Raw genomic sequence first — 13,858 nt, 5'->3', positions numbered from 1 at the left:
TTGCGATGTGATTTTAGTCCCAAGTGAGCTGTAGTTTTAATCAAATTAGACTTTTCACCTTTTGATACAAATTAATGATTGATTTCTTTACAGAAATGAACTTCATTTTTTACTTTTTAACATCTTAAGTGCCTGACACTGACACAACTGGTGTCCTGACGTTACTGCTTGCACTCCTGGTTGACATTGAAGTTATAGCAGACTCATAAAAATTGCTTAATTTTATTTGCATATCAGCATAATTTTGCATAACAAACCAAAAACATTTCAAGTCATTATTGGTTGATTCTCTGAGGAATATTTCCAGTATTCCAGGATTAAGGCAGTTCTGAGGGCAAAAGGGGGTCTGACCCAGTAGTAGTACGGTGTACCTAATAAAGTGGGCAGTGAGTGTAAATTTGTCATTTTTGTAAAAAAAAATTAATATGTCGATGTGCAAAATAAAAAGAGACAAAAATGTGGTTTTCAGCAGATTGATCCAATGCAGTCTAACTGGAAAACATAAATCATTTTGGGTTTTTTTAAAGTAGGAAATTGTGTCATTTGTACAAAAATGTACAATCTTTTTAAGCGTTCCGATAACATCATGCATCCCAAATGCTAGGTTCACACCAAATGCGAGTTTAAGTATTCACCAGTAGGCATGGGACTACACCCAGCAAACAATTTTGTCTTTAATAGACATCTAGATGTATTAAACTTAAACATAGTCAAATAGGCAGATTAGACAGACTTTATAAGTGTAGTCATTCATTTCTGTTTATTTGATGACTAGCTTAGTTTTGGGCTATTCTTAGACATCTATTATATTTTCACTGACAGCCCAAATTTAGCCTTGTTTTAGCAAAGATGACCATGTATAGACGTCTATTAGACATCTTCCATAGATATATACACTAGATATTGTATACAGACCCTGAGGATGCGTCAAACACGCCGCCACATTTGTACAGTGCTTTCAGCACAAATGTCACTTAACCACACTCGTCAAGACCAAAGCCAATGTAAAGATGATGGACTTTAGCACTGGGTACAGGTGTAATAATGAGCAAACAAAGAAAAGAAAGCATAAAGGTGAAACATTTCATTGGTAAAATTTTGTTTTTTAACTTTTTACATGTTACAAACTTTTCTGCTGAACAAGTTTTGATGATAATACAGTCACTTACTGCATTCACAAGGCAAAGTAGCACCAACTTGCACTAAATTCTAGGCTTATGCTAGTTTTGTTGAATAAATGAAATATGACAGCAAGATGCTGCGGTGCCAGCAACTTGTATTATCTCTGGCTCTAAATGGCCAGTCCTGGTCTCGTATTCATTTTAAAGGAGCGCTACCCTGTACTAAAATGGCAGCTCTATTGATGCATTCCTTCCAATAGACAATAATAGATTAGGGGACATCTAATGTAAATACCTATGGACATCTTTTAAAAACAAAAAATGCTTGCTGGGTACTTCCTCGGTTTAGAAAAGTGAAGGTTTTAAAAACACTTTTTTCCCCTACCTTTCCTACAGTTTTTTAAAGCTGTTGTTTTATCAAAACTATTTTATTTAGTTTTTTTTTTTTCGGGTAGCAGTATCTAATAAAGTAAATATAGGACTTTCTATATAAAAAACTACTGGTTTGCCCACGATTTTGGAAATATTTAAAAAACAAATTGCATATGCGCCAACATCCAAGAATGCTATAGACCTGAACAGTGGAGTGGCGTAAAAGAAAAATATCCACAGATGCGTTTTAAATTTTTAAAAAGAAATCTGTATTTTTAAAACTAATGAAGATAGCAGTAGTCAACGATTTATTTTAATTATTTAGCCTGACATGTTTACTGTTCCAAAATATTTAAAACGTTTCCTAAAATCAAAAATATTGTGTTCAATGGGGGAAAAGTTTTCCCAGACATTTAAAAATAACATTTTAAAGCAGAAATCATAACACGGGGATATTTTTATCCAAGGTTTTCATACTGACAGAAATCCATACTGGCACATGCCTGTTCGCGAGTAAATTAAAAGTCAACGCAAAGGTGCATATATCAAATTTATATGGCAAATTTCCTCAATGTGGCACAAATGTCACGTGATGCAGTACGCGTTTGCCACGAATGAGCAATATTCACCTCATTTGCATCTTAAGTTAACACATTCAGGGGTGAAAAAACATCCCATAGGTAATCTAGAGTGGATGCGCTTGATCTCTTCCCATTTGGTGTGAACCTATACAAAAAAAAATCTAATTCAAACTCTGTTGATCACCATTAGACATATGTCCTGTTCTGATTCTGGTAATGTTAGTAATCCAGGCCATGTATTTGGAGATGCGGGTGTAGATGCCATACTTCCCCTCTTTAGCGCACTCCTCGCCCCAGCTGACGATGCCCGTTAGGAACCAGGTGTCTTTGTAGCGGGTGGCGTGCGGGCCTCCACTGTCCCCCTGACAGGCGTCTTTACGTACCGTACTGTAACCGGCACAGAACATAAAGCGGGAGATGCTGTCGGTGCTGCTGCCTTTGCACTTTATTCGGTCCACATAAGGTAGTTCCACTTTCTGCAGCACATTGGATTCGATGCCACCATAGCGTAACCTGCCCCAGCCACTCACCAGGGAGTTTTCTGCGCTCTGAAGCAAGTTTTCAGTGAAGTCTTTGGAGCCCAGGCAGATAGGTACAGCGTAGTCGAAGAGTATGACAGGCTTCTTCAGCTTTAACAGGGCGATGTCGTGGTTGTAAAGGCTCCGCTGAGAGTTGTAGCGGGGATGGATGTGGTACTCCTCAATGCCGTGGTCAGACTCTGTTCCCTCCATCTTTGAGACGTCATGTTCACCTGTTGAAATATAACAACTCATTTTTAATCTGTGTAAATTAATTTGGTCTCTCTTAGCTGCATGCCAATTCTGTGTTCTCTCCTCCATCCCCAACTCCTCCTAGCTCCTTACTCATATCTAATATCTGTTTAAGGTATTTAGCTTATAGGTACATGGTAATCAATGTTGGTATATACAGTTGAAGTCAGAATTATTAGACCTCCTGAATTTTTAGCCCCCCCAGTATATTTATTTCCCCATTTTGAAAAGATTTTTTCAACACATTTCTAAACATAATAGTTTCGGTATCTAATCTTTCTGATAATTGATTTCTTTTATCTTTGCCAAAATGAGAGTATATAATATTACTAGATATTTTTTCAATTGCAATTTTAAGGCTTAACTAGGTTAATTAGGTTAACTAGGCAATTTGGGGTAATTAGGCAAGTCATTGTATAATGATAATTCATACAATCTTAAAAATATTGCTTAAGGGGATAATAATATTGACAATAAAAGGGTTTATAATTAAAACAAAGACGACTTTCTCCAGAAAAAAAAAAATGATATAGGAAATACTGTGAGACATTTATTGTTCTGTTAAACATCATTTGGTAAATAATGACAGCAACACAAAATATACAGACAACAAACATGAAAAATGTCACTAACAACTTGTGCTAGTGTTGTGTGGTCTCTCACCCACTCTGATGAAGAAGGACCCCTGCTTTCCTTCAACACAGTGGGCAGCGGTGATGACCCACTCTTCACTGAGAAGAGAGCCTCCGCAAAACACAATCTTATTTACCTTTTCCAGAAAAACCACCTGCCAGCATCATAAACAAAAGAACACTCACGTTTTATGTCAAGGCATATATGGGTCCTATAGGCTCTAGTCATTTGACCACTGTTCAGGCATATCACACAATAAAGACTATTTAAAGTTGACTTCTATAATCATTCTGAATCCAAAATCAAATGGCTATTTGTTGAAGAACCAATTGTCTACAGAAATGAGTCACCCACTTCTTCATCTGTTAAATTCAAATCCTTGATATAAATGATGAAAGTACACCATATGTTATCAAATACAACAATTGATAGCATCTGTTTTATCCACTGAGCCGTATTTGGACTTTGAATTTTCGTTCATAACAGAGTGAAATATTTTGTTTTTTGCATAACACAAGTTGAGATCTACAAATGTTCATTCACTTGTATTGTACTTTTGTTTTTGCTGCATTTTAAGGGAGAGAATTTTTTTTTTATTTAATTAAAATTTTTAATTCTGAAATCATTTACTCACCCTTGGTTGATTCCAAACCAGTTTGACTTTTGGTATTTATTTTTGTTTTAATGAGCAAAAATGTAAATATTTAGAAAAATGTTTGAAACGGGTAACCATTGACTTCTATAGTAGGTAAAACATACTATAGATCTCAATGAATATTGATTTCAAGCATTCTTCAAAAATAATCAGTTTGATATTTCATCTATTGAATTTTATATATTGTTCAACAGAAAAAAAAAAAGAAAAAAAAAAACTCAGGCTGTTTTGGAACCAGGAAAAATTAGCTTTTTCAAATAGGATAATATTGACCACTGGGCCGACATACAACTATTAAAAACCTGCAATCTGAGGGTGCAAAAATACTCATCTTAAAAACTTGTCTAAAGAAACTTGTCTAAGCATTTCACAAATCAAAATTAAGTTATGATATGTTGATGCAAGATTTACAAAATGTCATCATGGAAGAAGATCTTTGCATAATTTTCTAAAGATTGTTGGCAAAATATAAAAATGGATCATTTTAATTTACAATATTTACAATACAATTATTTTTGGGGATTTTTTCACAAATATACAACATGTTTCGCTTCTTGTCACATGTTAGTGTAATTTGTTGTTAGTTTTGACATCTGTTCGCTGCACTGAGAAAAAAGGGAAACTGCTGTGTCTTTCAATCAAAGTACATTTTTATATTGGATTAAATAAAAATTATGGTTATATTCAATTCAACTTAAAGCAAAAAACTAACAAAACATTTAGATCACTTCTTGCTCACCAGGTAGTGTTTTGCCATCTGCCACTCAAATGTGAAGTTTGGATTTAAAAAAATAAATAAATATTTAAGTGTACAGTATCAATTAATAAATATTAATTCACGTTCTCTCTAAAACAATATTTTGCTTTTAAGTGGATTTTCTTTCACCCCTTGGCCAGAACAAACATTTTCATTAATTAGTTTAGTGAAAATTTACATTTTACTACATTACAACTCGTTTTAATACATTTAGCTGTAAGTACAGTAAGTTTTTAGGTTGGTCCAAAGCAAAATTATACCTTGATGTAAGGGTAAAAACAATGTTCTACTCTGTACGAAAGAAAAAAAAAAGTTAATGCAAAGTTAATGTTGTTAACGTTATGAAAATACAGCTGTCCATTTTTAGTTCATGGTAACTCCCGGTGGATTCACTAATGTTAACAAGCAGGAATTTGGATTTTAATAATGCATTGTTAAATGTTGATCTATGAGTTATAAACGCTCTTCAAGTATTGCTCATTATAAGTTCATGTTAGTACATTAACTAATGAAACCGAACTGTAAAGTGTGACCAAAATATTTCTACTTTGCATGAATTAATTTTTTTCTTGACTACAATAAATATACTACTAACTATTTTAGCTGCAACAAATTACAGTAATTTATAAAAGTATAATTCTTTCAGTGTTTCCCAGAGATGGGTTGCAGCTGGAAGGGCATCCGCTGCGTAAAAACTTGTTGGATAAGTTGGCGGTTCATTCCGCTGTGGTGACCCCGGATTAATAAAGGGACTAAGCCGACAAGAAAATGAATGAATGAATAATTCTTTCATTGTGTTTAGAGCCAGAAATTTGGCCATCAGACTAAAAATTATTTAGTCTGTTATATGTAACGCCCTCCATAAATAACTGTTCAGAGGATTTTAGCCACAAAACTGGGTCTGCTTCAGCAGATTGAGAAAGCCTCCTATAAATGTTTAATTTACCCAGACACACACAGTTCATCACATCACTTACCTGCCAGGGAATCTCTCCTGGTATGGCTTCATCTCCTCCTACAATGCGATACTTATTGTTAGTTGTATTGTTGATATTGGTCAGGATGGGAGAAGAGGAGACATTTTGCAGTGAATTTCGAGGTGTGCTTGTGCTGTTCATTTCAGAAAGATCTGTAGGACTGGATTCTGTTGTGTTGTATTCGGTTCCATTGATGTGACTGATGGTCTGATTTTGATTTACAGTCTCAGTGGACTCAAGAGCCCTTGAATTGAGAGTTTCAGCAATGATCTTTCCAAGACGTCCACAAGGATACTGCCCTATAAAGATGTCAGTGGATGAATTAGAGCAAGATCCAATTGCAAGACCCAACTTGCAATCATATTCCTTAAATGAACATAAAGTCATAGTGCACAATATAAGAAAAGCTTTGAGCTGTGAGATTGAAATATAAGTTTGGTGCAAAGTAGCTTAATGTGGGTAATTGGTGTGTAATGAGTGTGATTGCTGTACCTCGCGGTTCACAGGATCTGCCGTCTATAGCCAATCTGTAACCCTCGGCACAGTCACACACTGCTCCATAAATTTTATCCACGATGCAGAAATGCATGCAGCCTCCATTATTTACATGACACTGTTTGGCCATCTCTGCACCAGAGGAGCCCATGAAACACCACATATCGTTTTAGCAGAGGAAGCAAACAAGGTTTAAGCACTTCTTTTTGACCAGGAAAATATCAGAGAGTTATTTAGACAGAGATTACATAAAACATACATATATTACATTTATAACAATTAAAAAATATAATATAATATAACGTAACGTAACGTAATTCGTTTTTCTATTTTGTTTATTTTTGTTCCCTTATATACAAGAGTAACATATGTTTTACTTAATATTATTATTTATTTGTATTTTATCTTAATATTATTTATACATTTTATAGAACCTAAATGTATATGTGTAACAGGTTTTGTTTGTTTGTTGTGTAGAAAAAGTGAAAAGCTATTTGTACTGTATGTTTCATGTCTAATATGTTCAATAAAAATTCTTTTGAGCAAAGAATAAAAGCAGTTTTTAATTACAAACAACAACAACAACAACAAACAACATTTTGAGGTCAAAATTATTAGCCTCTTTAAGCTATATATCAGCTATAAATAAGCTATATATGTCTTGAAAAATATCTAGTCAAATAATATGTACTGTCCTCATGGCAAAGATAAAATAAATTATTAGAAATCAGTTATTAAAACTATTATGTTTAGAAATGTGTTGAAAACATCTGCTCTCCATTAAACAGAAATTGGGGGAAAATAAACAGGAGGGCTAATAATTCAGGGGGGCTAATAATTCTGACTTCAACTGTATGTAAACATATAGTTTACATATATAAACAATATTATATTATATTATATTATATTATATTATATTATATTATATTATATTATATTATATTATATTATAGAGGATAAACCAGAAAAAACAATATATTAAAACATGCAATAAAAATAATTAATAAAAACTGTCAAACAAAACAATGAAATAAATTATGAAAAAAATATGCTGACAATTTTAATCTATGTATACCATCTAAAAAAATTATTTATATAATGTAAATATAAAACCAAATCATATCTAAACAGAAACATAATTATCAAATATACACTTCCAAGATATTGCATCTTACCTAACTCACAGTTCTTCCCGCTGAAGCGTGCAGGACACCAGCAGGTGTATGTGTTCATCCCATCCTCACACTTGCCTCCATTCTGACAGGGAGACGACAAACACTGGTCTCCATCTGAAAGAAAAATAGAGACCATAATCATCACATCATCAAGATATCCTTCTAATAATGTCCATTCTCAACAACATACAAACACGGCACATCCATCAATATTCAACCTCACCCATATAAGTGATCCAGAACTTCATCTGAAAGAGAGTTTGGAAGGTGTTTAACCTCACATTAAAAATCCTAAAACATGACAATGACTTTAAAAACATGCTTGCATTACTTACAGTTTTCTCGTTGTCCTCAAAAACCTCTCTGGCTTCTTCTAGACTGCAGCGTTCCTCATAACATTCCCGCTCCAGGTTGTCCTTCATCATCTCCTCAAGTCCTCCTGTGTTATAACGCTTCTGTCTCTTCAGAAGAGACTCGGCCAGATCCCTCGGCAGAAACACTGAAGCTACACACAAAACAACCACACTGAGAAATTAGGAGTGGTGCTACTTTGAGGACACAGAAAAAAAAAAAGTTAAATGCAATTTGCAGATATTTTTAGTATTTAAGGTAATGCTGTTGTAGGTAAGGCTTTCTATGTTCAGATCTGAAGAGCTGATGTCTCTGGTAATAAAAATACAAGTTAAGGAACAGCAAACACTGACATTATGTGCTAAGATGAAGAAATGCTGTCGATAATTGTAATTAATTTGTGTTGGGGCAACATGAAGTAATTAAGTTAACATACTAGTTCTTGCAAATTTAAGTGGATTGAACATAAAACAGTTAAGTTGTCCCCAAAAAACTTAAGAGTTGTGTTGTTTTAACCCATTTTATATAATAGTTTGAACAAACACCAAATGTGGATTTCACCCACACTGTAAAAAATGCTGGGTTCCACACAATCGTATTGTGTTGGGGCAACATGAAGGTATTAAGTTCTAAGTTAATTAGGTTAGTTTTGCAAATTTGAAATTGAATATCAAACAATGAAGTTTTCTCAAAAAACTCAAGAATTGTGTTGCTGTAAAACCCAACTTTAACAAATTAAATGAGTGTAGTTAACTCAAAATTTACTGAAAGTTAATTCTACTCATTTAAAAAGATTTTTGAACTCTTGAGGGTTAAAGGTAATGATTAAATACCTCATTGCTTCAACTTAAATGGAGTTAGTTCACAGTACTCGTATAGATTTTTTTTTTTTTAACTCAAATTGGTTTGTAATCGGTTTCCTCAAATGGTTTGAGTTGCCTTAACTTATTGGGTTTTAAGTACTCAGTTGTTTTGAGTTCTCTTCATTTATTGCTCAAATTGCTTTGTTTACTTAAATGGATTAAGTTTAAAGTACTCATTAGGATTAGTTTTTGAACTTGTTGCATTCGGTTTCCTCAAATGGTTTGAGTTACCTTAACTTTTTAGGTTTTACAGTGTATAAGTCGCTTGAACAAACACCAAACGTCATTTTTGAGTGTACACAATTTGCATGTTTTTAAAAGATTTTTATCATGGTATTGAAGGTAATGCTGTTGTACTTTAAAAGGTTTTCTATCTTCAAATTTGAAGAGCTGAAGTCTCAAGTATGTAGTAGGTTCCACCTAATCAGTTTGTGCAGGGGCAACATGAAATAATTAGGTTAGCTTTTGCAAATTTAAGTGGATTAAACATGAAACAAATAGGTTGTCCCCCAAAACTCAAGAATTGTGTTGTTTCAGCACATAAGTCGTTTAAACAAACACCAAACATCTTTTTTTAAGTCTATAAAATTTGCATGCCGGCGACGCGATAGGTAGTGCTGTCGCCTCACAGGAAGAAGGTCGCTGGTTCGAGCCTCGGCTGGGTCGGTTGGCATTTCTGTGTGGAGTTTGCATTTTCTCCCTGCGTTCGTGAGGGTTTCCCGCACAGTCCAAAGACATGAGGTACAGGTGAATTGGATAAGCTAAGTTGTCCGTAGTGTATGAGTGTGAATGAGTGTATGTGCATGTTTCCCAGAGATGGGTTGCGGCTGGAAGGGCATCCACTGCGTAAAACATATGCTGGATAAGTTGGCGGCTCATTCCGCTGTGGCGACCCCGGATTAATAAAGGGACTAAGCCGACAAGAAAATAAATTAATGAAAATTTGCATGCTTTTTTTTTTTAATTGAAGGTATTTGAGGTAATCCTGTTGTATTTTAAAATGCTTTCTATGTTCAAACTTGAAGAGCTGAAGTCTCCAGTTTAAGAAAACTGAAACATTTTAACAATTTAATTGTTTTTTTTTTTTTCACATGAAAAGGTGGTGTAAACTTCTTTCTCTCTTTTATAACTCTTTAAACACAAGGCTTTGACTATGTTGAAAATGTTTCTTCCTGCCGTAATACACTGATCATTTTGATAATTTAGTCACATTTGTAAACTGTGCTACTAAACAGCCTATATTTCATGCTAAAGTCTGTTAAATACAACAGTTTTTATTTAATTCTATTTATATCAAGTTTATTTGTATAGTGCTTTTCACAACAGTATTATTTCAAAGCAGCTTTACAAAAGTTGCACATTTTTACATTACAATCAAATTCGGAAAAGGTTATTAGTTACCATAACTTTATTAGTTACTAATAACTTTAACTAATTAACTAGTAACTAATAGCTTTTAACAGTTAAAGTTATTATATGAAGAGTTTGGATGCAAAAACCTCTGAGTGCCGTCTGAAATTTCCATCGAAAATGAACTTTTTTCTCAGCCTCCTTTGTTTATGTTGAGATATTTCCCTTTAAAGACCAGGAAAATGACTTAATCTTTGCCATAAAAGTGATATTATTGAACGTACACACAGGAGCCTGATAAAAATACAAATTTTAGAAGAAAATTTCAGAGGGCATTTAGAGGTTTTTGCATCTAAACTCTTTATATATAAACGTTTTAAGAACAGACAATAAATTAAGTCAGATGAAAGTTAACATACCTCCTGAAGAAAGCCAGAATTCAAGCAGCAAACTGCACATCAAAATAACGGGATAAATCTTCACCATTTTCTCTATTATGATTTCCCTTCAGGCACAAATCTTTCTCAACAGTCTAAATACCTTCATGATCTGCTCCAAAGTTCAGCACATACGTGTTTGCACTTCATGCGAACTGATATCTCATCCGGTGGGTGTTTTTCTTTTTTCAGTACGTGCCTTCATGCAGTGTTTGTGATCTTTTTCCAGCATTTTCCCCATTGTTATTCTAATTTAAATAAGATCTATTTCAATCAGTAATGTGTAGTGTAAGAAAACATCCCTGCGGCTGAATAATGCATTTTGTCATATTTCGGATTTCATAAAGTAGCCATTTAAATGTATAAAGTGTATATTTATTTAATATTATATTTGCATGATGCCACAGCATGTGCGTGCCTGAGTCATTCTGCCTTTTTAATGTTTTTTTCCTGCTGAGTCAGAGATTTCAGTTCAGACTTGGGACCCAGCAAATATTGACTTGGCTGACTAACACTCCTCCTCTCATAATTGACGTCCATGGCTGCTAAACTAGCTATTGCTATTAAAAATACAAGTTAAGAAATAGCAAACACTGACATTATGTGTTAAGATGGGGATATGTGCTTAGATGTTTATTTTCCTCTGTGAGTCAGTTCTCCTTTAGTGATTAATGGTGAAAAAGTGAATTTTTGTATGAGTGTATCTTGTGCTAGACATGTATGAAAGCAGACAGATCTGGTTTTCCATGTAGATTTGAAATATTTATAGGTCTCATATCCGTCCACCCAACTTGGGTGACTTGCAGTATCTTTTTTTATGTAACAGGATTTGTGTTTTCTCCGTGGCAGTCGAACAGGAAGTTTAATCTACATAATTAATGCTGCTCTTGGATGGGTAAATGAAGAGGGAATTACAATGACTTTCACATGGGCCAACTAGTCAAATATTATAATGTATTTCTATAAAACAAAGTCAGGGTTTCTGCAATTTAAAAGTAAATTGAATACTTTATTAGATATTTTCAAGTAAACTAAAAGGAATAAACTAAAGAAAACAATATCTTAATGCAGTATGTTTTTAAATCGAATAGAAATACAGATAATGATCAAATATGCTAAAATATTAAATATCAACAAACTCAGGATAGTTCACTCAAAACTGAAAATTCATTCTGTCATCGTTTACTCACCTTTCACTTGTTCCACAGCACTTGGAACAAGTAACTACATTTCTAGTAACTCACTTGTTTCTTTCCTCATCTGTTGAACACAAAGGAAGATAAAAATCCAAAATTAAACAAAAAAGTGCTTAATAATGCTTTAATGCTTAAATAATGTGTCGGTGCTCTTTGAGTAAGAGATTAATCAAAATAAACAGTAAAAGTCTGTCCAAGGCACTCACAAAATGTGGAAAAATATTAAAAATCCTTTATTGACATGGCTATTCCTTAAAACTGCACCAACGCGTTTCGGCAAACAATTGCCTTCACTAGGGTAACGACAAAAGAGGAGATTTTAGAGATTGCTGAAAACCCTGTGAATATTCTCTTCCATACTCGTTTTTCCTATTCAATGTTAATAGTTACAATTTTTCAAATTGAAATAGATGAACAACAGATGAAAGAACATTAATCAGGTTAGTAACAAGTGAAGGGTTAGTAAATATTAAATAGTGAGTACATTTTTGTACTCTTTTTGAACATTTTTGAACTCTCTTTAAAGAGAGTTCAAAAATGTTCAAAAAGAGTACAAAAATGTACTCACTATTTAATATTTACTAACCCTTCACTAAGTTAAAATAAATAAATTAAAATACAATTGGCATGTGTTTGTTCTTGTATAGTTAATAAGACAATCATTTAAAGTTTAAATGACTGTCTTATTAACTATACAAGAACAAACACATGCCAATTGTATTTTAATTTATTTATTTTAACTTACATTTTGGTTACTGATATATCTTGAATAAAGATGTATAGATATTTGTATTGAACAAGTATCAAAAATACTAGAGATATAAATTTTATTAATTCATTTATTTATTTAATTTCCTTTGGCTTAGTCCCGTTATCCATTAGGGGTCACCACAGTGAAATGAACCGCCAACTTATCCAGCATATGATTTACACAGTGGATGCCCTTCCAGCTGCAACCCAGTACTGAGAACACCCATACACTTTCACATTCACACACATACACTATGGGCAATTAAGCTTATTCAATTCACCTCTAGCGCATGTCTTTGGGCTATGGGGGATACCGGAGCACCCAGAGGGAACCCATGCTAACATGGTGGGAACTCCATACAAAAATGTTTACTGACCCAGCCGAAACTGGAACCAGCGACCTTCTTGCTGTGAGATGACAGTGCTAACCACTGAGCCGCCGTGTCGCAGATGAGTTTTATAGCATAAGTCAATGCGTAATAAATGTGTAATCTTGTATATTATAGCGGCTGTGACTCACTTTCTACTCAAAACACTACATTAAAAAAGGGATGAGTTATTTTTTAAAAATCTCATTAAAATAAATCCTACTGTAAACTTAAATAAGCTGACTTTCCCACCCTTACTGCAAGAAATGACTTTTTGCATATAAGCAAGATCAGCCTAAACCTTAGCAAGCAAATGACTCCATCATAAGCTAAAATAACATTACAGCACCCCTGCTCGATTTGATGACAGATTCAAAACCCATATGATGCAAATTTTGTTTAACCATAAAACAAATCCAGCTTCTTCTTTTAAATGGTTGGCCACATATAACATAAACTGGGACTACTTGGAATCTTAAATATTTGCTAACTAACAAAGTAAAAGGAGTGACATAAAATATTACATAACTGCTACCCTTGAAATAGTTTACTTAGTAAATATATGCTAGATATTGAAAACAAATGTACATTTTGTGACTTGGAAGAAACCATTGTTTTTGTGAATATATTTAAGTGAAACTTTTGGACTAACTATCTATCTCTCAGAAAAGACAAATGTTTCAATACTTTTGACATATTTGTCTTTTATTACAACTCTGAATCTTGCATTCAGTACATTGTTAATATTTTTATTATAATGGGTAAATTTTTTATTCACAAATGGACATTTTTGGAGAAGATGTGAATTCTGGTTATTTTTTATTGACTATAAGTCACATTTTTTGTATTTAATGGGCATAAAAAATAAATAATAATAAAAATCTTTGAAAAGTCAAAAATGGCCTGATCTTTTATTCATTCATTTATTTAATATGTTTTAAAATCTCTCTCTTCTTTAAAATGTATTATGCAGATTGTAACAGCATCTTCGTTTTTTACTAATGTTT

At 33.4% G+C, this 13,858-nt stretch overlaps 1 protein-coding gene across 2 annotated transcripts; it reads right to left on the bottom strand.

Moving 5' to 3' along the window:
- Window positions 1–412: 412 nt before the first annotated feature.
- Window positions 413–11,797, bottom strand: f9b (coagulation factor IXb). Of its 2 annotated transcripts, none has more exons than XM_073914162.1 (8): window positions 11,728–11,797; window positions 7,872–8,041; window positions 7,760–7,784; window positions 7,537–7,650; window positions 6,359–6,493; window positions 5,867–6,165; window positions 3,508–3,631; window positions 413–2,825 (listed from the first exon to the last, which is right to left on the bottom strand). In XM_073914162.1, the coding sequence occupies exons 2-8, from the start codon at window positions 7,959–7,961 to the stop codon at window positions 2,236–2,238; spliced, it is 1,377 nt and encodes a 458-aa protein (XP_073770263.1). In that variant the 5' UTR covers window positions 7,962–8,041; window positions 11,728–11,797; the 3' UTR covers window positions 413–2,235.
- Window positions 11,798–13,858: the final 2,061 nt, after the last annotated feature.

The sequence above is a fragment of the Danio rerio genome, chromosome 10 (assembly GCF_049306965.1).
Source record: "Danio rerio strain Tuebingen ecotype United States chromosome 10, GRCz12tu, whole genome shotgun sequence".
Classification (NCBI taxonomy): domain Eukaryota; kingdom Metazoa; phylum Chordata; class Actinopteri; order Cypriniformes; family Danionidae; genus Danio; species Danio rerio.
The sequence above is the reverse complement of the archived record's forward strand: the minus strand, read 5'-3'. Positions and strand labels throughout refer to the sequence as shown.